This window comes from Bos indicus, chromosome 11, assembly GCF_029378745.1.
Source record: "Bos indicus isolate NIAB-ARS_2022 breed Sahiwal x Tharparkar chromosome 11, NIAB-ARS_B.indTharparkar_mat_pri_1.0, whole genome shotgun sequence".
Taxonomy (NCBI): domain Eukaryota; kingdom Metazoa; phylum Chordata; class Mammalia; order Artiodactyla; family Bovidae; genus Bos; species Bos indicus.
Window position 1 is genome coordinate 21189358 of NC_091770.1, and position 26226 is coordinate 21215583.

Here is a 26226-nt window from a genome sequence, read left to right on the forward strand (position 1 = left end):
AACAGGGTCTCAGGGAATAGTGGTTAACAAAAATTCCCTCCTTGTTTTGTTTTTAAAGCTAAAAGACAGACTGTGGCTCTAGAACTGCTTGAATCAGAGAGAAAATATGTCATTAACATCTCTCTGATCCTGAAGATCAAGGCAACATTCCAGGGGTCAGATGGAAAGAGGAATTCTAAAGAGAGAAGGTACCCATGTATTCATTGCCTTTGCTTTTCAGATTGATTAAAATTTAAGGTAAGTTGTTTATTGTTTCCACTTTGGGAATTCTGGTACTTATCAAGAGCTCCAAATATAGACTTGGAAATGAGAATAGTCAGTGACCGCAGGTAACCCCTGGCAAGTCTCAACTTTTGACTTCCAGCAGATAAGAAAATGAGTGGAGTCTCTGGGGCTTTCAGTGGTCCTGGCATGTCTGTTAAGAGCCTAAAGGGAAAAAGTGCAACAGTGAGGGAGGTATTCCTATCTGTTGCCATCTGCATATTCCACTGGAAATCCTGGAAGAACCCCTGGAACCACTTCTCATGGGAGCACAGGAAATGGATGGGAATGGAGATCTGAAGTGGCCATTAGATAAATGATGCAGGGCTTACATAGCTGTGAACTTGGACCTTTCTTATTATTTGTTCAGGAAATCCTGGTTAAGGTATGAGCCGCATGTGAGTGTAGTCATGCTGTGGGGCAGAACTTCCATCAGGCCTCTAATGTGTTACAGCAACTTGCTAGTCGCCAGGTTACCACATTCCCCCCTCTATATCTGTTCCAAAACTTCAGATTTTCTCTGCTTCCCTCTCTGCTGAGAGAAAGCAGGAAGGAGAAACTTACGATTTGGTGGGGAAAGACTACTGTCATAAAGATGTGATAATCCAGATCCACCGAGGAAAAGGCCAAGCCAAATAAATGAGAAGTCTGGATGATGGATGACTAGAGACAAACACAGCATTACCACTTTAAGTATTCTACCAAGGAATATGCACTGGTGGTTCGTGAAGTTGTGGGAAGCCTGAACTGTATTTTCCAGATCCATATCACCCCTACCCCCAATTTTACTTGGCTTTGCAGCTGCCAGCAGTAAACCCAATCACCAAAACACAATGTACATCCATCGAAGCGACTGATGTGAGAAAACGTGCCATGACAAACCCACAATTACTTCACTATTTGCAAGAATTATTTCACTGCAAAACCTAGATAAAATAGAAAGCTGTAAGGAGCAGCAAAGAACATGACACTGAAAGCTGTGAACAGTAGACGCTTTGGACTGGATTTTACTTTCTGTGGCCACCTAGATCCTTGCTGGCTCTTCCCTTTCTGGCCACTTGATTCCCCCTTCTTCATCCCATCCAGCTTGTCTGAACCTCCCAGATTACCCCTTCAGCCCTCTGAGAAGTCTCTCTGGCCTCTTGCTATCTTGCTGGTGCCGAAGATTTGCTCAGTTCACATTAAAACCCAACTAAAACCCAGTCTACCTTTTGATGTGGCTTTGCCTCCACATCTATGAGTCTAAGCCAGCAGTATCTCTTTCTACTCTCTGAAAATGTGGGGATGGGGTAAGGAGAGTGAAAGAGAGGATTGTTTGCTCCAGCATACAGTAATCAGGCTGCATGTTGGGTACTTCATTTACTTCATGAAATCTTCACAAGAACCTGTGAATCCTACCTGATAGATCAAGAAACTCAGGTCCAGTGAGGTTTGAAGTCACATAACCAACTGAAGCCAGAGCTCAAACCCAGGCCTGTCTGATGCTCTTTTAGCATCACACTGCTTCTCTAAGGACCATGTGATTTCAAAGATACCACCTTGACTGACAGCAATATTCCAGGTGCCTCAACCAGAAGCTGACTTTGTCTCTTCCTGTTTCATAAATCAGGCTTCTCCCTTAGCTGCCCATTTGTCCTTACTTCAGATCTCAGCTGACCCGTCAAATAGAGGAAGATTTTTAGTTCACAGAAGCTCTTTTCTACTTGCCCTCTCTTCTACTGCTCATGACCCATTACTAAGGAAGAAGTGGGCCTTCCCCTAAATCCTGAGATTAAAATAATTAAAACTACCATACCTTCCTCAAGAAAGTAAGATAATGGTTATTTCTCATATCCATGATGATGCTATTTATGTTAGTTATCTGCCAAGCTAATCCTCTTTTTTGTTTTCATTGCCCAAGAAGAGAAAAGCTTCAATTCAGTATTAGTGCTAATATGAAATCTCTGGTTCTGAGCTTTGCTGTGCTTAGTCACTCAGTCGTGTCCTATTCTTTGCGACCCCATAGACTGTAGCCTGCCAGGCTCCTCTGTTCATGGGGATTCTCCAGGCAAGAATACTGGAGTGGGTTGCCATGCCCTCCTCCAGGGGCTCTTCCCCCACCCAGGGATCGAACCCAGGTCTCCTGCATTGCAGGTGATTCTTTACTGCCTGGGCCACCAGGGAAGCCCCTCTGAGCTTTGCAATGTCACCCTTTTCCTATTGCTGTTGAGTCGCTAAGTCATGTCTGACTCTTTGTGATACCATGGACTGTAGCCCGCCAGGCTCCTCTGTCCATGGGACTTCCCAGGCAAGAATACTGGTTGCCATTTCCTTCCCAGGGATCAAAGCCAAGTCTCTTGCGTCTTCTGCACTGGCAGATGGATTCTTTACCACTAAGCCACCAGGGAAGCCCTACTCTTTTCCTACCTGAGGTTAGAGCTTCATCCTCCTCCTTAATTCACTGTTTCTTTTTTCCTAAGCTTTCTGAAGCCTCCACGTGTAGCCTCTTTATTTAAATAGATAAGCGGAATGAAATACAAAACAGAATGAGATTATTCCTCTTCTCTATTGGCATTTTTCCTCCCATACAAAGATGAAAATTACCTTATGAACATTTACCTTTCCCATCACAAACCACAAGCCTTCTGCATTTTCTGCCCTCATTGAAAAGTCACCTGGGGGTGAAAACAACACCCACAAATACATACCTGATGCTCAAACCTGAGGGTGCCACGTCTTCTCAAACCTATAAAATAAAAGTTTAGGTTTTCCCTAGAAATACATGAAGTGCTCAGAAGTCTCTGCAGGCTGCTTCCAGCCAGCCCTGCCCCTGGCTGCAATCGGCTGCAGGAGCAAAGGCTGCCAGTGGAAGCCTGAGGGGAAAGTCTGTGCTGTTGTCGACTGGTAGGAGGATCACAGATGTTGGAGTTCTTGTTTTTTTCTGGCATGTTTCACCCACACAGAGCCACTACCTCAGGCTTGAATAGTCCTGCATGAACCCTTGTCAGGAGGGGCAAAGTCAGCCCCACAGGATTTGCCGATTAGCCTTAAAAGCTGAACCCCAGGGCTACATCCTCCAAGAGCTCAACGAACTGTATGCTTCAGATCACCACTAGGTGGCACGTGTTTTTATTATCAATGCCTCATCTTGCAGCTGAAGCTCAGGAGTTGTTTTGACCTAAGTTACTAATTTAAAACTATAACTGGATGTTCGTTGATTGCTTTTAGTTTATTTCCTTGCTTAAGTACTGTCTTGCAGGCGTTGAAATTACTTTGAAGACTTTAGAAAGAATAAACTTTTCATGTTGCCATAATCTCACCCCCGGTTAGGAACAGAAAATAAATTGAGCACTTAACATTTTTGTCCTAATGAAAAAGTTGCCTCTGGGAGTCAGGTTAGGCTCCAGGCAAAACAGTGAAATAGGTTAAGTGTGTCTATACTTCTCGCTTCTTTTTCCCTCTCCCCATTTCCTGGCTCACCTCCTCTGCACTCTGCCCTAATTTCAAATACTATCCTTATTAAATTAAAAAAAATCTAAAGCCTGTTTTCAATATTTGGTACAGAAAGTGAAAAATGAAAGTTAAAGTTGCTCAGTCATTTCCAACTCTTTGCAACCCCATGGACTATACAGTCCATGGGATTCTCCAGGCCAGAATACTAGAGTGGGTAGCCTTTCCCTTCTCCAGGGGATCTTCCCAACCCAGGGATCAAACCAGGTCTTGCATTGCAGGCAGATTCTTTACTAGCTGAGCCACAAGGGAAGCCCAAGAATACTGGAGTGGGTAGCCTATCCCTTCTCCAGCGGATCTTCCTGACCCAGGAATCCAACCAGGGTCTCCTGCATTGCAGGCAGATTCTTTACCAACTGAGCTATCAGAGAAGCCATTTGGCACAGAATCCACCTCAAATCATCACTCTTCACGGAACTCACATGCTTCTGTGAAACTTAATGAGGGTATTAGCCTTTTGTGATCCCCATCCTAAAACCTTACACTGTCACTCCAGTGGACTGTCCACGAGGCAACCTGGACTCCAACCGAGTTACCAGCTGTCCAACTCTGCAAGTACACTGGTCATAGTGTAACAGAAGACAGCTTTCTTGAAAGAAAGGACAGGACAGGAAAGGAAGGAAAAAAAAAAAAAAAAGGAGAGGAAGGAAAGAGAGAAAAAGAAGAGATAAATCAAGACATTTTATACAACCTACACTGACCACCCATCACAATCTCAGATCTCACCACTGTGCCCTAACATCTCACAGTGTCACGCCAGGAATATTACCTGCAGTCACTGTCAGCCTCTGGGTGGGGAGAAATATTTCATGTCTAGGTCTCTTGTGGGTGCAGTGTTTCACTCTTTCAATGTGATCAGGTCTGCTTTCCTCCATCAGCTTTATGGTTTCTCCCAGTTAGACTGTCTCCTAGCCATGCCTCCAAATTCCCTCTCATGTGGACAGGGATTACTTAGGTCTTCCGAGCCTGTTATATCAGGCCAGGAGGGCTCTCCTCCTGTGCTTAGGGATCAGTGGGCTTCACATACATGGAGACTCAAGGCTGTTAGTTAGACTGTCTCCTAGCCATGCCTCCAAATTCCCTCTGATGTGGACAGGGATTACTTAGGTCTTCCGAGCCTGTAATATCAGGCCAGGAGGCCTCTCCTCCTGTGCTTAGGGATCAGTGGGCTTCACATACATGGAGACTCAAGGCACAGGGACTGGAGGGGTTGGCAGACTGGAGTAGAAAGAATCCTTGTCCCTTTTCATGGGAGGCTGGCATTTGTGTGTCTACTCTGAGCTGCAACCACAGGGGAATTTTCTTTGCTTGGAAATGGGCTGAAAACACCTCCTTCCAAACTGGTGTTCTTCCTACTGTTCTCAACAGAGGTCTGCTTGTTTGGGGGTGGCAAAGTACCCCAACTTGTAGTCCTGGCTGCTCTCACCTTTTGAGACAGATCCATATTCTGCCTATGGAATGTGTTCTCTGCTTTTACTTTAGATAAAAGAGATAGAGGGCAGAGGGTGGGAGAGCAGGAAGGGGGCTCAGCAAAACTGGGATTAGCAGGCCAGACCTATGGCTCGCCCTTGAGTTCTTTTCTGCATAAAGCCAAGAACTCTCACGTGGTGGCCTGTCCCAGGAACCTGCCTGAGACCTGGGACATGACCATCCTCTCCTGCCTCATTTTCCTGAAACCTCTTTACAAAGGATATTAGTAAATCTATTTTTTACCTAAAACAAAAGAATCAAGAAAACCAACCAAACGAACATGAAAAACCTTGTGATCTTGAAAGCACAGGGGAACCTACTTTCAGTTCCCCCAGACCCCAAGCTGGAGCTGACATCCTTGCTGTGGCCCAGCAAGGCTCTACTCCTGTTTCTTCCTTCCTCACTCCTTTAGGCCTCTGCTCACCCCGCTTCTCCATCCAATCCACCATCCAGTCCACCTTCTCTTTCCTCCCATGATTCTCCTTCTGACTCTCCTCTCCATCCCACCCTCCTCTGACTTCTCTCTTCTTTCCTTCATTTCCTCTGAAATAAATGAGACACACTGAGATAGAGGGCAGAGGGTGGGAGAGCAGGAGGGGGGCTCAGCAAAACTGGGACTAGCAAGCCAGACCTACGCTGTAGCCTCCTCTGGCAAGACTCCATGCATTCCCAGATTCCTCTTAGAAACTGAAGGAAAGGGGAAAAGTAACACTTTTATGCCCTCATCCCCTGAACTTTCAGTTTCCAGCTTTAAACGAAATTTCCTCCTTCTCTAACTAAGTACAGTTGGTAGCTACGAATGACCAAGTGCCACCTTAGTGCTGTCATCTGCAGCATTAATTAGAATAGATGATTTGCATATCAAGTGGGAAGAACTTTAAAACATGAAAAAGATCACCCTTAAAATTTTACTGTCATCTAAATAAGTGTGGAGAAGGCAATGGCACCCCACTCCAGTACTCTTGCCTGGAAAATCCCATGTACGGAGGAGCCTGGTAGGCTGCAGTCCATGGGGTCACTACGAGTCGGACACGACTTCACTTTCACTTTTCACTGTCATGCATTGGAGAAGGAAATGGCAACCCACTCCAGTGTTCTTGCCTGGAGAATCCCAGGGACAGGGGAGCCTGGTGGGCTGCCATCTATGGGGTCACACAGAGTCGGACACAACTGAAGTGACTTAGCAGTAGCAGTTAGCAAATACGAGTGTACCATTTTGCTTTGAAAAGGCCACTCAAGCGAAGTGCTCTTAACTAATTCAATACACATTTGAACAGGAGTCATCAGTAAAGGGGTCTTTCTGTGGTCTGAGGTTACCTGCTGTGAGGCTGACAGTGACAAATTTTTTTTTGAATACTAAAGGCAGACCTGTGACTCAAAATATTTCGAATGACTGGGAAAATTGGACTTGTTCCATATGTTCTTGAAGAGCCTTTTCTTCTCTACACCTGGTTTGTGTCATCCTGTCTCTATTCTGTTTCAAGCCTCTTCCCTGGCTCTTTACGGTACATTGTCCAGCAGCACCTGGATTTGCTTCATGCTCTGCAGGAAAGGGTCTTGAAGTGGCCACGCCAAGGAGTCCTTGGAGATTTATTCCTTAAGTTAACAAATGATGAGGTAAGTTTTTTTTTCTTAATCCTTTATAAACTTGAATTACATGCATCTGTGTCTTCCATGTCCATTTCTCTTAATGGAGAATCTGGAATCAGTGGATTTCAGAGTCTGAGGAGATCTAGTCTAACCTCCTTGTTCTACAGATAATGAAATAAAGTTCAGAGAAAAAACCATGGTTGAAATTACCCAGCTATCTAGATATTTGTAGATCTGTGGCTAGAACCCAAGTCTTTTAAGTTCCAGTTCATCATTTTTATGCTGAACTATAACTGCCCCCATTGAATATGATGTATATGTATGTGTGTGTGTGTGTGTGTATATATACATGCACATATATCCATCTATACATATAAAATACATATATGGGCATTTGTATATATGTATATGCTTTCACACACAATTTCATTTTTTAAAGATTTTTAAAAATGTGATGGGTAGCTATTTGTCTACAATGTTTTTTGTTTTCACTTTCTTGGAGAAAGGATGCTAAGTTTTTAAACTCTGTAATGTTCTTCAAAAAAAAATATGATTTAGGTCACAATCTGCAAACTCAAATGCCTACAGGGCCAGCAGATGACATTAGTAAGTAGAAATGAGCTGAATGTAATACAATGTGGGAATACTACTGGGAAGTGAGCTTAAGTGGAGCACATATGCTTTTCTATAAGGAATAGCTGCTCAGCTTTATCCAATTATTATGCAGGAAAAAAGGACTAGAGTTGCCAGATCTGGTATTTTAAGAGAAATGGAAAGTCCAGAATTTTGTGTGAAAATTTATTTTTAAAATATTACATGGGTTAATTGAAATTCGTCTGCAAGTCAGATTTTACCTTCAGTTGACCTCTGTATATGAATGATTCATAATACAAGTTTACAAATTATTTACTTGTATAGAGTGGATGTAATGCCATCCCTCTAAACTCACTTTTACTCATTTGTATTCAGTGTGCTTTCTTGAGCTGAGAATTGTTATACCTATGGGAAAATAACTTTGAGAGGTGAAAACTGTTTTCCTGAGGGGATATTCCATAGGTGAATAAGAAATTAGTGGAAAAAGTCGAGAATTCCAGATCTAGACCCTCTGAGGTGAGTTGGAAAAAGTTCCTCATTTGGATGTAGATGATTGAAGCAGAGAGTAGTTAAAAAACAAAATTTGCATTTTTATCATTTAACTGTTTAAAATATTTTTTCAACTTACATGGCACCTTCTTTCTGCTTTGGTTTATCATTTCACTTTCATTAAAGCAGGGATACTGAGTTTTGGTTTCCAAGTCCATAGGACTATTTTCTTTAAAACCAAAAAGTTTTTTTAAAGATGAATAAAAAAACAAAACAAATATTACTGAACACATTTAATGAATGATTAAAATAATCTCTGCAAAGTACTCCTTTAAATATGCATGAGTCCTCCTGCCAATGCAGGAGATGCAAGAGATGTGAGTTCGATCCCTGGGACAGGAAGATCCCCTGATGTAGGAAATGGCAACCCACTCCAATATTCTTGCCTGGGAAATCCCATGGACAGAGGAGCCTGGTGGTCCATAGTGCATGGGGTCCTAAAGAACTGAACATGACTGAGCAACTGAGCACAAACAAACATACATATTAATTATTATCATTCCTGTCTCCAGGTTCTTACCATGACTTTTTCTGTTTGTTTTCAAGAATAATTTTTTGGATTATTATGTTGCTTACCTGAGGGACTTGCCCGAATGCATCTCTTTGGTTCATGTGGTTGTTCTGAAGGAGGTAAGTTAACTCTGTTTGCATTCTCCTTTGGTTACATGTGTGACTACATTATGTTGCTCACCTTTCCAGAAAACACAGCACATGTACTCTGAGCTTGTTCTCCAGGCTGGGGAATGGCTTGAACAAGGCCACTGACTCTCCTCCCTGGGGTTCAAGGAGCCACTCAAGGATCAGTGCCATTGCTTTGGGCTTTGCTCTTCCTTACTGAACTTCTGTTCCATTCCACTGGAAATACAGACAAAGGAAACAAATATTCTAACCAGAGATCCTCAGGCTGCAGTTTGCAACCTTAACGGTTTTGGGCTTTATAGACTTAGATGTATTAATCTGAATATTAAATTCATGTCATAGTGTGTCTGTCATTTTACAAGATTATAAAATGGCTCTAGTCATGTTGCTTTAAGTGTTGCTACTGCAGTGATTTATTAGATGCTCAATAAGCACATATACATATAAAGCAATTCTAGTTATTTTAGGTCAATAGAAAAGAACTATATCAGAAGCTCTAAAGCTAAGAGTTAATTAAGTTTCACAAGAGGTGAGAGGCTCTCTTAACTTTCTACGTCAACCTCTGACTGTTCTCAACCCAGTTTAATACCTACCGTATATTAGCACTCAGCAAATATTGAGTCAGCCTAAAAGTTCATGGGGGTTTTTCCATAAGATGTCACAGAAAAGCCCAAATGAACTTTTTGACCAAGCTAATATTTGAGAAAGGAGAAAGGAAGGGAAGGGACATGAAGAAAGTCCAGCATGTTTCCTGTTGCCAGTTTCTCCCTTCTTCATTCTCATGAGGTTCAAAGCACCTTTAATGCCTGTTGGTAAAAACATTGTACAGATTACTTGCTGAAGAACCTTAACAAATTTAGTCAACTCAAGTCTAATTTACTGAGTGCTCACTTTGCTAAGATGGTGTTGGAGGGTGGGGAGGGGGAGGGGGTGGTTTGGACACTTGGGTAGATTCTAAAGAAGAACATGACACACTCTTTGTTAGCAAAGAGGTGTCTTCTTGAGCATGTCCCTGAATAAGTAGCCTCTCCAATGACAGATCAATGTTTCGTGACACTCTCCATGAAGAAAATGCTCTAGTAAACCCTTGCTACTCTAGTGGAACTGACCTCAGTTTTGCAGCCAGAACTGGAGGCACACTAAAGACTGACTCCAACTTTCTTTCATTCAGGGTGATGAAGAGATTAAGTCTGACATCTACACATTGTTTTTTCATATAGTCCAGCGCATCCCTGAATATCTGATACATCTACAGGTAGGCATGGCTGGTCAAGCTACAAAGCTGATTTTCATGCTAAACAGTTGTTTCGGGCTTCCAATGAAAACACACCATAAAGGGTCAAGGAATCATTAATATTTCTAAATCTAAAAATCTAGATTTTTATGATTACCCTATCTCTACCTTGTGGTATGAGCTAAAATCTCATCCTCAAAAGGTTTTGGCTCATGAGGCCAAAAAGGAAATTCTATCCTTATTTACCAGCAATTCACACCTATGCTGATCCAGGATCTTTCTAGGGCAGCTCCTGCCAGATCCTGGGAACCTATTCAGTTCCTTCCATCTTGGTTCCACAGCCATCTAAATTCACCTCCACTCCCAGCCCTACCCCTTGGGTACCTAAGAAGTATCTATACAAGCTCCCCACTTACCTCTATTCTGACTACTTTCTTTTGACTTGTGTCCAAGGGTCTATCTACCATACCTTGCTTATGTCTTGTGTCACGAAAAGAAGCATGGAGAAGCTGATGAGCTGACATCTTCACACCATTTTCCTATAGGCTTGTAGCATTTTAGAGGGAGTTGAGTTGAGAGAGACTCAGCAACACCCCTACCAGTCCCTCTTCTTCCCACTACCCACCTGTTCTGGTTTAATTGATGACTGATTTTTCTAAGGAATTCAATGAAAGTATCTCAGAACTGCTTGGAATTTGTCCCAGGTAGAAGTAGCCCAGTATTAATATTAAAAAGACTTTCAATTGTATGTGGCTTTATATTTTGAAATCATTATTTCATAATAATTATCTAATTTAATCTTCAACTATCCCATGAAATCAGTATCATTATTAACACTTTAGATAATGGAGAGACAAAGAAGTAATTTGCCCAAGTTAAGATATTTGGTTGGTGGAAAAAATATAGGCTTGAAACCCAGGTCCTGCAAGCAGTGTGTAAGTAAGCAAACAAGAACCCGGAGTCTACTCTCTGGCTTGAGTTCAAATCCTGGCTTTGATCTTCATTAGATGTGTGACCCAGTGAAGATTATTTAACTTCACTGTGCCTTGATTTCCTTCTTTGTTAAATGGAGGTAAGAATGGTACCTATCTAACTGGGTTGTGGTAAAAGTTAAATGAGAAAATAATGTAAAAGACTTAGTGCTTGGCAATGGGAAGCACTCAGTAACTGTTCAGTTCAATTAAGTTCAGTCGCTCAGTCGTGTCCAACTCTTTACAACCCCATGGATTGCAGCACGCCAGGCCTCCCTGTCCATCACCAACTCCCAAAGTTTACTCAAACTCATGTCCATTGAGTCGGTGATGCCATCCAACCATCTCATCCTCTCTCGTCCCCTTCTCCTCCCACCTTCAATCTTTCACAGCATCAGGGTCTTTTCAAATGAGTCAGTTCTTTGCATCGGGTGGCCAAAGTATTGGAGTTTCAGCTTCAGCATCAGTCCTTCCAATGAACACTAAGGATTGATCTCCTTTAGGATGGACTTGTTGGCTCTCCTTGCAGTCCAAGGGACTCTCAAGAGTCTTCTCCAAACCACAGTTCAAAAGCATCAATTCTTTAGCGCTCAGCTTTCTTTGTAGTCCAACTCTCAAATCCGTACGTGACTACTGGAAAAACCATAGCCTTGACTAGATGGACCTTTGTTGGCAAAGTAATGCCTCTGCTTTTTAATATGCTGTCTAAGTTGGTCATAACTTTTCTTCTAAGGAGTAAGCATCTTTTAATTTCATTGCTGCAGTCACCATCTGCAGTGATTTTGGAGCCCCCAAAAGTAAAATCTGTCACTGTTTCCACTGTTTCCCCATTTATTTGCCATGAAGTGATGGGACCTGATGTCATGATCTTAGTTTTCTGAATGTTGAGCTTTAAGCCACATTTTTTACTCTCCACTTTCATTTTCATTCAAGAGGCTCTTTAGTTCTTTGCTTTCTTTCATAAGAGTGGTGGCAAGTGCAAATCTGAGGTTATTGATATTTCTCCCGGCAATCTTGATTCCAGCTTGTGCTTCTTCCAGCCCAGTGTTTCTCATGATGTACTCTGCATATAGGTTAAATAAGCAGGGTGACAATATACAGCCTTGACGTATATTGGAACTGGTTCCTATTTGGAACCAGTCTGTTGTTCCATGTCCAGTTCTAACTGTTGCTTCCTGACCTGCATACAGATTTCTCAAGAGGCAGGTCAGGTGGTCTGGTATTCCCATCTGTTGAAGAATTTCCCACAATTTGTGGTGATCCACACAGACAAAGGCTTTGGCATAGTCAATAAAGCAGAAATAGATGTTTTTCTGGAACTCTCTTGCTTTTTCAATGATCCAACAGATGTTGGCAATTTGATCTCTGGTTCCTCTACCTTTTCTAAAACCAGCTTGGACATCTGGAAGTTCACAGTTCATGTACTGTTGAAGCCTGGCTTGGAGAACTTTGGGCATTAGTTTACTAGCGTGTGAGATGAGAGCAATTGTGTGGTAGTTTGAGCATTCTTTGGCATTGCCTTTCTTTGGGATTGGAATGAAAATTGACCTTTTCCAGTCCTGTGGCCACTGCCGAGTTTTCCAAATTTGCTGGAATATTGAGTGCAGCACTTTCACAGCATCATCTTTTAGGATTTGAAATAGCTCAACTGGAATTCCATCACCTCCACTAGCTTTGTTCATAGTGATGCTTCCTAAGCCCCGCTTGACTTCACATTCCAGGATGTCTGGCTCTAGGTGAGTAATCATACCATTGTGATTATCTGGGTCATGAAGATCTTTTTTGTATAGTTCTTCAGTAACTGTTAGCTTTCCCAATCCCAACCAGCATGCATGCTCCACTACAGCACAGCAGGCATTGTAATGGGAGGGGGTAATAGGCCAGGCTTGATCATAACGTCCCCCTACTTCCAGCTCTGATGCCTGATATTCCCACCATTGGTTAGAGACAATAACTGTTAGAATGGCTCCATTACTTCAGAGATCTAATTAGTAGATCCTTCTAATTTTCCACGTGTTCAAATTCAACTCCAACAGGAGCAAAAATGACTGTTATTTTCCCGAGATGCGATGGAAAAAGGGAACAACAAGTTTGACTTTTCAGTTTGTAATTAAATTGGCCATTGGTATTGTTTTGAGTAAATGGCTTCCAAACTCTCACAGCATATCAAGGCAAGGTACAGAAGAGACAAAACAACCTTTCATTCTAACTTTGCAATGCTGCTTCCTTTTTTCTTCCATCCAGAATGTCCTGAAGTTCACAGAGCAGGAACACCCTGACTATTACCTACTTCTGGTGTGTGTTCAGCGCCTGCGAGTATTTATCTCACACTACACCCTGCTTTTTCAGTGCAATGAGGATTTGCTTATTCAGAAACGGAAAAAGCTCAAGAAGTAAGGTTCTGATGGTGAAGTTTAGAGGGTTGACCAAAGGTTTCTGAGAACAGGGATACACACGGTCAATGTGAGTGTCTGTTGCAAGTAACCACATTGTATGTAAAGTAGCTGAAATGCAGTGGTGGAGGCAGAAGAGAGAAGGGAATGGAAGAGAGGTGGCCAGGCTGGCTACAGGAGGGAGGTACTTACTAGCTGGTAGAAATTACTTTAGAAAAATAAGCAAATTTGCTGTAATGTTTATGGGGACCTTCTATTTTCTAATGTTGCTAACCACCTCAAAAATAGTTATTTCGCTAAACTTGCCTGGTTTAAAATTGCAGTTTAAAGGCTAAAATCTGATTTCTTTCATTAACTCAAGAAGTATTTATTGAGCACCTATGGTATACCAAGTAATGTTCTGCAAACTGAATACACTGCAAAGAACAAAACAGTCAAAAATTTTTGCCACATGGAGCTTACTTTTTAGACCTGGATAGCCGGGTAATAAATAAGATAGATGGTTTTAAGTGCTATGGATAAAAATAAATAAGGGAGAGGGTGGTGATTGAACAGATTTCACACTAAGAAGAAATAGGGAGGACTAAGGAAAATCTGGTCTTCAAAGGGAACAGAAGCAACTTACAACAAAGCTTCCTAATAACCTGGGTTTTTTCCAACCTCATCCCAATCCAGTGAGGAAAACAGAATCATTTCTGTGGGTGCTTCACATTAGAAGAAGATGCTATCCCCCAAGTCAGGGCTCCTCTAATGGATGACATCTCCCCGTACTCCCCCTTACCCCCAAACTCAGTTCAGCCAATTGATCAGCATCCCCACTCCCAACCAGCAGTCAGCTGGCACTCTAATGTATCAGCAACCTAGTTTGTAGAGAGTCTGGGGAGAGTGAGAAGCTCACAGCCGAGATTCATCTGAGAAATGCTACTTTTCTTGGTATAATCTATATATTCAGAGAGTTGATTTTCCACTGAGAATTATTACCTCCATTCTATTAGGTCATCCATGGCGAAGCTGTACAAAGGGCTGGCTTCCCAGTGCGCAAACGCCGGGCAAGATGCTTCTCCCACTGCAGGCCCCGAGGCTGTCCGTGACAGTGGGATCCACTCAGAAGAGATGCTGCAACCCTACCCTTCTGCTCCCAGTTCTGGACCTGCTGTCACGTAAGCACCTGTTGCTGTGGAAAGATTAATGACAATGCCCTCGCGTCCCAGGTGGTCTGTATAGGGTAGCAGGCCAGTCTGTGTGGGTTAGCAAACCAGCTTGGATTAGGAGTATGACTTACAGGGCTCCTTCCTCCCTCTCCCATCAGGTCTTATATGTGGCAGGCAAACAGCTGACCTAATGTCTGGATCCCAGAGGAAGGCACTCATGTTAAGGAGCAGGCCTAGAGGCTGGAGGTTACTCTCAATGTTACCACACGTAACCATCCCCCACCTACAGCATGAGTCTCTCAGGGTTTGGACAATGACAGAGTGGAAGGGAGTACCATAAGATGACAGGAAGGCATTTTATAGCTCTCAGTAGGGCTTTAATGTCTCCACGAGATACAGTGGGGGGAAAAAGCTATCCCAGTCAGGGGTCAGAGGAAGTCTGGGCTCTGAGGATGAGACATTGGTCTGAGATGATGCAGAATGTTGATTAGCATCTCCCAATTCTCCGTGAAGCTTCTTCAGAAATAGACTTCATGACCTCTGTTCTTCAGCTTCTCTGAAAGCTGTTCTGGGTTGTGAATGGATGTGATCATTGTTAAAGTCTCTGCACACAACCTTTTCAAACACTAAACTGTTTTTTTCATTTAGCAAACTTCTTGATGATCTTTAAAGGATAAGGCCACATATCTGGAACTCATTTTACCTCTGAAGGATAAGTGGACTTGGGCCACCTCTGAAACTAGGACTTCTGGAAGATCAGGGAAACCAAAACTCAAAATTTCAAATCCCCAATTTACCAATTCTCCCCAAACTAATTCCTCAGACTATAATTTCTGCTTTGGGTTTTATTAAGGAAAAATTAGAAATCATGCAAAAAGCTGCTTTTCTATTATTATGATGACGTGAGAAGCAGTTGAGCTTATTTCAATTTTTTAATCACTAGTTTTTAGAACGCAAATTACAATCATGGAAGGAGCAACTGATCAATAACTCAAATCCTGTTTGCTTTTTGCCTTCATCTCTTAAACTGAGAACACTTAGCAGTAAGAGATGGTGGAGAAGGAAATGGCAACCCACAGCAGTATTCTTGCCTGGAGAATCCCATGGACAGAGGAGCCTGGTAGGCTACAGTCCATGCGGTTGCAAAGCATTGGATACAACTAAAGTGGCTTAGCACAGCATAACACATGAGTGAGAGATGGCAGTGCAAATGTGCAGTCAGGATGGTGAAATTTCATAATCATTCTGAAAATCTGAGACATTAATCTTTCTATACATAAAGTCCAGGATGATTTTCCTACTATAGACAAAATCCTAGAATACCTGTAGGGAGAGTATGCTGCTGCTAAGTCGTTTCAGTTGTGTCCGACTCTGTGCGACCCCATAGACGGCAGCCCACCAGGCTCCCCCGTCCCTTGGATTCTCCAGGCAAGAACACTGGAGTGGGTTGCCATTTCCTTCTCCAGTGCATGAAAGTGAAAAGTGAAAGTGAAGTTGCTCAGTCATCTCCGACTCTTAGCGACACCATGGACTGCAGCCTACCAGGCTCCTGCGTCCATGCGATTTTCCGGGCAAGAGTACTGGAGTGGGGTGCCATTGCCTTCTCCAAGTATACCACACAGAAAAAAATACGTTTCCTGGGAGGGGAGAGGGACAGGAGATGGAATTTTTTTGTGGATCACTTCAGCTTTTTCTTCACTTGAATTCTTAAGACAATGATAAAACTATCTTCTTTGAAGTTAAGGCTTATACTGCCTAAAAAATGAAATCCTTAGAGATTACACCCAGAGGAAGAACATGGCTGCCATGGCACTCTGTTGGGAAAATAACCAGAAAAGAAACCCAAGTCTTCCAAGTTAAAAGAGAATTCAAGTCAACATTCCATTTTACTATATTTTCATCTTTGTAAATGTGACACTTAATTTTTATCTTAAGACCATCAGACAAAAAATAGTGTTACAGTTTACTTCTGCATTCTTTATGCATTTTTTTTGTGGCAAAATTTAGTATGAATAAACTATAACTAGTTTGGGTCAGTGTGCAGTAGTCCACTCTCATCTGTCTGGCAATTAAATTCCAGCCGAACTGGCATTCGCATCCAATCTGATGCGTATGCTATCCAAGTATCCAGTGTGAATTATTGTTTATCCACGATGAAACAAATCAAAATAACTCTCCATGAAATCGGGCATATTCAGAGAGACAGACTTTTCATTTTGGTAATGTTCTTGTGGATGGAAGTTTGAGATGACTTATATAGCATGCTTCATAGCCACAGGGAATTTTTTAGTTTTTTATTATGAAAATGTCAAATACATACAAAAGCAAAATGTACAGTGAACCCCGCATACCATCATCCAGATGTTTTTTTACTTCATCCAGATTTTTTTTTTACTGTTTACTTCATCTGGGATTTGTTCTTAAGCAGGAAGAGCCTTGAGTTGAACAAAAGTTGTTTCCATGATTTTCTATGGACTCTGCTAGGACAAAAAAGGGAGAGAAGAGAGAAAAAGATGTGCCTTGGGGCCTTGACACATGGTGGAGAGGGTGAGCGCTGAGCATCCTTGGCCTACCAGCCATCTCTACACAGTGCCTCAGGGCTCAGACGGGTACTTCCGGGATCCTCTTCACAAACGGTTATTTTCACTCTCCCACTTGGGGGACCAGGGCTCCTGGGGGCTCCTCAATTTGACAAACCTGTGGCGCTTGGTAGGTAACACACAGAGGAGCCTGGGAGGGCCGGAGAAGAGGGAGCAGACAGTTTGCGTCTAAGCGGTATCTGGTAGGCACTGTGTGGTTCCCAGCCTCGCGCTGCTCGGGGACAGGCGCGCACTAATACACCGTAAGCACACTTCTTTTGTATTGTCTCCCCTTTAAAGACATTTGATGCCCCCAGTGAAGAAAAGCCAACAGCAGCAAAGCTTGATGGAGAGCATGCAGCCCGGGAAGCCCAGTGACTGGGAGATGGAGGGCAGAAAGCACGAGAGGCCCGAGAGCCTCCTGGCGCCGGCGCAGTTCTGTGCCGCTGAGCAGGACGTGAAGGCGCTCGCCGGGACCCTGCAGGCCATCCCGGAGATGGACTTCGAGCCGTCGCCGGCGGAGCCGCTGGGCAACGTGGAGCGCTCCCTGCGCGCCCCGGCCGAGCTCCTGCCCGACGCCCGCAGCTACGTGCCCGCGGCCTACGAAGAGTTTGAGTATGGCGGTGAGATCTTCGCGCTGCCCGCACCCTACGACGAGGAGCCCTTCCAGGCTCCGGCTCTCTTCGAGAACTGCTCGCCCGCCTCTTCCGAGTCCAGCCTGGACATCTGCTTCCTGCGGCCCGTCAGCTTCGCTATGGAGGCCGAGCGGCCCGAGCACCCGCTGCAGCCGCTGCCCAAGAGCGCCACGTCGCCGGCAGGCAGCAGTAGCGCCTACAAGCTGGAGGCAGCAGCGCAGGCGCACAAAACCAAGCCGCTGAGCCGCTCGCTCAAGGAGTTCCCGCGCGCGCCGCCGCCCGAGGGCGTGGCCCCGCGCCTCTACAGCACGCGCAGCAGCAGCGGCGGCCGCGCGCCGCTCAAGGCCGAGCGCGCCGCGCAGGCGCACGGCCCAGCCGCCTCCGCTCGCGGGGCGCCCCGGACCTTCTTTCCCCAACAGAGATCCCAAAGCGAAAAGCAGACCTATTTGGAAGTAAGGAGGGTAAAGTAAAACCAACCCCAAACCCACAGCGCTGGCAACCCCGGGCCTAGATCTCCAGGGGTGCAGCCTGGGCTCACCTAGCGTGGAGGGGAACGCAGATTGGCCAGGCGGGGGCAGCAGAAGATGCTGAGAGCCCGTGTTACTTACAGGCTTGTCCGTCAGTGGTCCTCGGAGGAAAGTGTTAGTTCTTCAGGGCCAGGACGCAGGAGCATGCCATACCTATGTATGTGTATGATGACAAAAAGACTAGGACTCCTCTTAGACCTGCTTAAAACACCCCCCGCCCACCACCACCAAGTTAAAGCGTTACAGGTGTTCTGTGCTTTCCTGCTTAAGCTGTGGCACCTCCCAGATGCAGTTCATATGCAAAACACTTCACAGAAGTCCCAGGGGCTGTGTCTTCTTTGCCTATTAAACGCACCCCTTATTGTTCAAAATATCGAATCCTATGTGCTAGCACTGACCTGCACCCTTGTTTATAGCTAGGGAGGAGGCAAGTTGCCCTCTCTCCCTGGGGACTCTTGAAAAAAGTTCATTTCCACTTGTTTTCCTTTTGCCTGGAAAAGGGTGTCATGGTACTTTGCAGACTCCAGTTGGACGAAGACAGCACCAAACTGTCCAGAAAGCATTGACTCACAAACACCTTCTTTGGCCTCTATATGGATGTTTGGTATTTTGATGTTTCACCTTGACATCTGCAAGCCTTGGGACATTTAAAGCAGTGTTTAAATACATATTCGTGAAAGGACTAATAGTTCCTGAATAAACAATGTCTCCGCAAGTGATTGGAACAAAGGCAATTTCTGATTAAGTAGAGAGTAACAGAGTGGCTCTGAGCTGTGCCCCCATTCTTCTTGTTTAACATTTTAGAAGCAGGGTTAGGATTTACAGGGCAGCACTGTATTGATTGAAACATCTTGAAAGTGACAGTCAAGGACTGTCCTTCATTAAGTGTCCCTTACATCCAGCACTAGGGATCCTTTGCTTCCAGGAGAAACAATTTTCCACAGGAGTGAGGGCCCTGCGTCCCACCTGTTCCTATTTCTAAAGGAGTGGGAAGAGATTGAAGATCACTGACTCCATTCATTTTTCAGCAAACCCTGACCACCTGCCTCACCCCAGGCTCTGTGCTAAATGTTGAGGGTTCAGAAATAAACAACATCCAGTCTCTGCCCTCCAAGGCCACTGGCTTAGCCCTGAAGGAGACACATAAACAGAATTATAATAAACCATGGGAGCACATGGGAGGGTCTCTATTTAAACCCTCAGAGAAGTCTTAGATAGTTTGAACGTCTGAATTTAATTTTAAAAGCTGCTTAGCTATTGGCTAAGTGAAGAATGGTGTAGGGAAATATAAAAAAGAAAGCTCATAGGCCTTAAAAAAAAAAAAAAGGCAGGAGTGAGTCTTCTTTTGAATACTTCCCCAGGTGGGAGTGGTGAACATTAGTCCAGAGGAACATAAAGAACCTTGGAGCTTCCAGCCCATCTGGACTCCAGAAATCAAAGTCTGTGTCTGGCTCCTGAAAGGCAGAAATACTTTAGTGTGCCCAGCTAAGGTTGCTGAAGGGCCCCGGGATTCTTAGATTTCCTTCTGCCTCTGATTTTCAACTCTGAACTTTATACAGTTCTATTAGGTAAAATTTCTTAGATAAATCAAAGTTAGGCATGTGTCCAAGTTTAAAAGTTTAGGGACTTGCCTGGCAGTCGTGGTTGATACTCTGTGCTTCCCATGCAGGGCAAGGGTGGTGGTGGCATGAGTTTGATGAGTTTTATCCCTGGTCTGGAAACTAGGATCTCACATGTTGCACAGCGTGGCCAAAAAAAAAAAAAGTGGATTCAAAAATGAAAGATATATATATACACATATTTTTTAAAGTTCATTAACAAGGAAAGTAGAAAAAGTCCCAACTCAAAGTGACTTGGAATGGGCAGAGATATACATACAAAATCTTTTAACTCCTATAGTATAAACTGCAAAGAATGCTTTTATTTCATATGCTCATACAAATGTCTTTTTTCCCCTAGTTGATGTGTGAAAAATTGGGAGCTCAACAAATGGTTTTGCCAGGCAAAAACCATTAATCAGAGTGAGATGGGGTTTTAGCTGCAAAAGATGAGCCCTTCAAAAGCCCCATCTGTAAAGCTATCGGCTCTTTCCTGATGAGGTGTGCAAAACTCCTAGGGTTCCATCTCCTCAGATGTACTGTGTATCTGCCATCCTTGCCCTCAGAGCCAGCCACACCCTAGTCTTTAGTGTTCTGTCGCTAAGAGTCAAAAAAGAAGACGATATGCTTTAGTGGCAAGAGCACCTGACTGGGAGTCAGGAGATCCGTGTTCTAATCCTGACTCTGCTACCAAATAGCTGTGTGCTTCTGGACAATTCAGTTGGCTTCTCTGCCTCCAGTTTTCTCATCTATGAAATAAGACAATCCATACTTTACCTACCTCACAGGGTTGTTGTGAGGATAAGGCCAAATAAGATAAAATTTGTGAATACGCTTTGTAAAGTGTGAAATGCTACACAAAGGCAAGATCTCATCAAGATCATGATTCCACAGAAAGATTTTCCTTCAACTATTAGATTTATTTCCTAAAAAGTCCCTAAAAAGCCCACTTCTCAAGATTTGGTCCTTGCACGAGTAGTAAATGCTTTACTTGGGAGCTTGTTATAGATGCAGAATTTGGGCTCCACCTGTGACCAACTGAATCAAAATCTGCATTTTAGCAAGATTCCAAGGTGATTCATATAAACATTAAGTGCAGGTAGGCAAGAACATACCTTAAACTGCTGTTTTCCTAATCTGTGTGCAAAAAGATTAGCTAGGCCTAATTTCAGAGATTCTGATTCAGATAGTTTGGTTTTTGGGCTCAGGAGCCTACATTTAAATGAAAGCCCCAGTTGATCCTGTAGCCCTAGGACCACACTTTCAAAAATGCTACACTCAGCCATCAAAATGTTGATCTCCATTATTTAGTTATGAATCTTAGTAGAATCCCAAATAATCCCTAGATCTAGTTTCTTAATTAGCCCAGGTTTGCTTTAGTTGGAATAGGTGCCTGTCATTAGTCTTTTGGGGTGGGAGAGGAAAGTGAGAGGTTAAAGAAAATTGTCCCATAGTCAGGATCAATGTTAACTTTGGAAAAGAGTAAAAATACACCCCTCTTTTGTGTTTTCAGGAGATGCATTTAGAAGATGCCACCAGATTCTGTCCAAAGGAAGAAAGAGAAAGCGAACAAACATCTTTCAGCGATCAAAACCCCAGGCAAGACCAGAAAGGGGGCTTTCGCAGCTCCTTCCGCAAGCTCTTTAAAAAGAAGTGAGTAGCCCTTAGACAAGACAGCATTGTAACTCATTTCCCTGTGGGCTAAGTCTTGAGGTTTTAACAGTAACAAGTAGCCTGGTTTTACACAACTGCTTCAAGCTCAGTGCCTGTACCCGGTAGCCACAATTCCTGCCAGGTGAAGATGTTTCTTATTGTGATCTCCTAGAGTAAAAGCACACTCGGCTCTGTCCTCTGCCGCCTCTGTCATTTAGCCCTGCCTCCTTGTTCCCAAAGTCCTGTGTCCTGGGAGGAGTGGGCAGAGGAGGTCTCCTGGGAAATCCCCATGGGCGCGAGGAGTGGGGTTGGGTGTAATGGGTGCACCATCAGAACCTCCCCGCCTGTGGAAGGTTTTCTCAGGCATCGCAGCTCTTCCGCCTGTAGGGACCTGTAGTTATCCTGGTTACTAGTGCACATTTGGGGGATATCTGCCTATGTTTTCCCTAGCAGAAACGATTGGATGGATTCGGCTTGGGTCCTACTTAAAACATCACTTTAATGGAGTCTCCGTACTCCATAGGAGGCAAAAGCAAGGCACTTCTTTCCTGTGGCCCTAAGATTCTCAGCCCTTGCTGTGTGGTATCTCCCACCTGTCATTTTGGTCAGCACTTACAAGCACTGTTTCACAGACTGGGAGGCATTGGCCAAATGCCAGCATGAAACGTAAGACAAAAGCACTGAGTGTTAGCGTTTGGCAGTGGGGGGATCTCCAGTCCAGCCATCACCCGCCGGGGAGACTGCTGTCCCTTTCTCCACCCGTCCTCAGGCCTGTTGTCTCCCCCTTAGAGTTGTTGCCTGGTGCTTCGTTTCCCTTCTTAGAGGAGCTTCTCACAGTGAGCCTTAAACAGCAAGTGTCCCTAAAATTTTAGTGGATGGAAAAGTTAAAGGCACTGTTGCTGACTTCATAGTTTGGAGCTCCCGTGTGAGGAAACACAGGAAATCACTTTCTCCCAATTTAGATACTGGTCTTGATGGAAGAACTGGGGCAGGCCTGGACTGAGGATTTTTGCGGTCGGTTTGTCTAATTCCTCTCCTAGAGGGAGGGTAGTACTGAGAGTAGTAGGTCTCTCTGATCGTTGGTCCCACCCATTGTTACTGGAAGAAGAGGCAAGGGGGAGCAGCAGTCCTGCAGAGACAGCCCTGTTCCTATTCTAGCCCGTTCGGTTTTGCTAGAGTAGCCCGGGCGTGCATGACTGCTGGAGCCCCTTGATTTGGGGGCAATGAGCTGAGAATTGAATCCCTTTCTAGGACCATAGATTTAGATCTTTCCTGACCCAGCACCTCCTGTCAAGTGTGACAGTGGAGAGACCTGGAGACAGTTCTCCAGCCTGACTTTGGTATGCAGGCTTCTGAATCCTGCTAAGAACTCCAGACTCCTAAGACCACTGCTTGAGCCTTTTATTTTTACTTATTTTTAAACCACAGTGTTTCCCAAGAGAACAACCACTTTTTGCCATTTATAATGACTGTGTGCTGCCTGTTGGAAAGCACCCAGTCATGGATCTGTTGCTGGTTCCTTTGCACATTCCCGTTCCAGGACCGGGAACAGTGGATAAGAGAGGAACTTTCTTAAAAACGCAGCTGCCTGGAACTGGGGCTGGCTGCCCCAGGAGGCAGTGGATTCTCCTAAGGAGGATTTGGATGACCCTGGTTAGGGAGGCTGTGAAAGGGACACCCACAGCGGGTGGGAGATCACTGCCACCCGAGTGCTTTCTAGCTTGAAATTTGCTTTATCTGTATTTTGACTTTGTTGTAGATCAGTCTGGGAGATCACATCTTTTTAATGCTTGAAACAAGAAATCAGTGTGGCCTGGGACCTGTCATTTTAATGACCACGTAGAAGGCCAGATTTTATCTTTCTATAACCTCCCATAGCCACTGGTTCATTGCCAAGGATTTGCTGTGGACTCTCTAAATTTTCATGTTAGATAATTACTTTCAGCCCTCTGGCAGATTTTGGGGATCCTTTCTGGAGGGTCAAATGGATCCCCTTAGTTCTCTCCTACTTTTATCATAGACAAGTCCCTCTTGCCTCAACCCAATTGCTGCCACCACTTCTGGCACTGCCTTTGTATTTAAAATCTGAAATGTTATACGGATGGAAGTAAAGTTAGTGCCATACAGTTGTTGCTCCCTCTGGTTGGCTTTCCTGGCTTTTTACATCTTGTGTAGGACTGTGAGCGCTGCTGTGTAATACTTTCTTGTCGCCTTGTATCCGGGGTGCTTTGGTAGGCCCTCTGGAGACTTGGCTCAAGGTCAAAAAGCAGCTTGAGTAGCTTCTCCTGAGTATTTTCATCCTAGAACCTTGGAAAGTTTGTTCCATTTTGCTAAAGTAGAGACAAAGGGCAAGAAGGCCCCAGCATAGCACAGAAAGGTCAGCAGCTCTCAACTCGGATGAGAACACTTGACTCTTCTCATGAATGAAGCATCCTTTGTCATACACGTGTACTGTGTGAGATGCTTGTCTAGGAATCGTGAGTGACTTGGTTGGTCCTAGCTGTTATGTAGGAACTTCTCAGACTGAAGCCAGGCATATAGACAGGTACAGGGAGGAACCAGAAAGAGACACTCTGCCCATCCTCCTCCCATGTGTTGGGAGGTCAGGCTGGCAGCAAGCCCTGTGACTTCAAGACATGGTTCATCCTGGGTACTGAAGTCAGGCTAGAGGCTGGCCTCAGAGGTCCAAAACGGATCAGAGCCAGAACAGCTGCCTCTGTCACACCCGGGGCTCACTGCCTGCCTCCCCACAGCCCTCTGGAGGCTTGTTCCTGTCTACACTGACACACTTTTTGTATCCATAGGGGCTTGTTTGGCTGGTGGCCCCACACACCCAGAATGCTGCTTCGGGATGAAGCTAGGCATGGAGCCAGATGCAACAGAAAACCTGAGAAAGGGTTCTCTTCCCTCTGAGGCTGGGAGGGCCGAATGCTCATACTCACAAGGATTGAAAAGGGAGAGTCAAGTTGACATCATAAAAAAAAAGTCATGAAAAATGCCCAAGATATCTGGGGGAGAGGATGATGCTCTGACCGTTTCTATCTCAGGCACATTCATCCTGGGTAGATACCAGGTCACATGTCCTTGAGAGCTGCCCAGAATTGGTCAAAATAAAGATGACATATCTTAAAGTTGGAAAACGTTAAGTGATTTTAAAAATTTTTTAATGAGGATTCTTAGAAGCCAGGAACAGAACAGACCTCATGTGATAGGTTGATGCTGGACTGAATCCTTGTCCCCCTGCCTTTGAGCAGGATGGAAGGTAGACCATTCCATTGTACGAGCATTGACCTGGAAGCTTTCAAAAACTTGAATCTAGACTGTCCTGAAGTCCGAGACCAATGCTACTTCATCCCTATGTGTGAATCTTAGACTTAGGCCAATACCTTGGTTGGGGGTGTGCATAGGGGAAGAGGGTTCTGTAAGACAGCTTAGGGGCAGGGATATACGTGCTCTTTTTATCCTCAACTCTCATGGGAGTGGAAGACAAAGCATATGGCGTCCAAATGATTAATTCTACTTCGTCACCCGTTTCTTCCTCTTTAGCACTTTGTAATTTACATGCCTCAGAGGGTCTCTTTCCCAGTCAGCACCCTCCCTTTACCAGTCCCATGGAAATCTCTTCTTTCTTTAATCACACACTGCGGAGAGAGCACTTCCACAGAGTCCCATATGACTGTCAGTGAGTCCGCTTTGCCGTCTGCCCAGCTTGGACTGTGGAGCAGACCATGTCATAGAAAGCACAACTACTCAAGAATCCATTGATAACTGCACCTCATGTTCTTCTCTGCCTCCTTAGAGCCTGTCTGAAGTTCTTCCTCCATTCTTACCCACTTTGGGATTGTCTCTCATTTCCCATTTTAATTCCCCATATAAATGGAAAACGGAAGGAGATGGCTGAAGAGAAAACATGTACTTAAACCTGATTATAGATGTTACTCAGTAGGTCATTTGAGATCAGTCACTAAGTTAAGGGTCTTCAGTGTTCTAGGTTCTGTCAGCAGAAGCTTAAGATCCAAATGTAAGAGTGACCCAGCTACCAGGTTTAGTGCCTAGGACATAGTAACCCCTTTACAAATCCACATCAAACGAGTGTGCGTTTGTCGCCCTGTTGATTGTCAGGACCAGCTTACGTGGCCGACAGGATGGGTGCTCTGCTGCTCCCTTTCTTCTCCATCTGCATGTTCCTGAAGCTTTCAAGGCAGACAGTCTTTCCAGTCAGCAAAGCAACCCTTTTTAGGTCAGAGGCTCCTGCACCACTGATTCCAGCCCTCCTGTTTTCCCCAGCTCCAAATAAACTTTACGGCTTACTGTAGTAAATTGGTACTTGCGTGACCTACCCAACTTGTGATTTTTTTGTCTCTGTCAGTTGAGGGGAAGGAAAGTTAGGGACAGGTGTGTTCCCCTCCCATCAAACATTTGGATGGCTGTGTCAGAAGGTGCTGGCAGCCATCCTAATCTTGCCCAGCAAGTGTTTGCCTGCCTGGCCCTTATGTGTGTTCCTTTGCAGTCAGCCAGAATGGCCCTAGCAACTCAAAAGCCATTTCTGTTTTATAAAGAAAGGGGATAAAAAGCAAATCCACTAGCTTTCCACCTAGATTCCACAGGTTATTTTTCAGTGATTTAGGTATGCATTACTCTAGAACCTGACAACCACACATTCACAAGGTTCCTAAAGTTGAGGTGTTCATATACCATGTAAGCATTAGAAAGAAATCAGCTAAAAATATCTTTAAAAGGGTGAAAATTAGCTTCTAGTCATGGCTACCATGGAATACTAGATCTTGAAAATGATTAGCAAGTTACCATTTAGTTAATTGTTAGTTAATATCAAGAAATGAGGAGCCATTCACACACCTTGCAGACACAAAGGTGGTTTGTGAGAAGAGCAGT

At 44.3% G+C, this 26226-nt stretch overlaps 1 protein-coding gene across 2 annotated transcripts in view; it reads left to right on the forward strand.

The window, feature by feature from the left end:
* The window catches only part of ARHGEF33 (Rho guanine nucleotide exchange factor 33), a 42309-nt gene that overhangs the window by 12408 nt on the left and 3675 nt on the right, over positions 1–26226 (forward strand). For both annotated transcript variants that reach the window (XM_070798531.1, XM_070798533.1), the window contains exons 6-13: positions 59–188; positions 6705–6837; positions 8500–8583; positions 9764–9847; positions 13042–13190; positions 14186–14350; positions 17221–18016; positions 21194–21333. In XM_070798531.1, the coding sequence (XP_070654632.1) occupies positions 59–188; positions 6705–6837; positions 8500–8583; positions 9764–9847; positions 13042–13190; positions 14186–14350; positions 17221–18016; positions 21194–21333 (1681 nt within the window). The remainder of the gene's footprint in view (positions 1–58; positions 189–6704; positions 6838–8499; positions 8584–9763; positions 9848–13041; positions 13191–14185; positions 14351–17220; positions 18017–21193; positions 21334–26226) is intronic.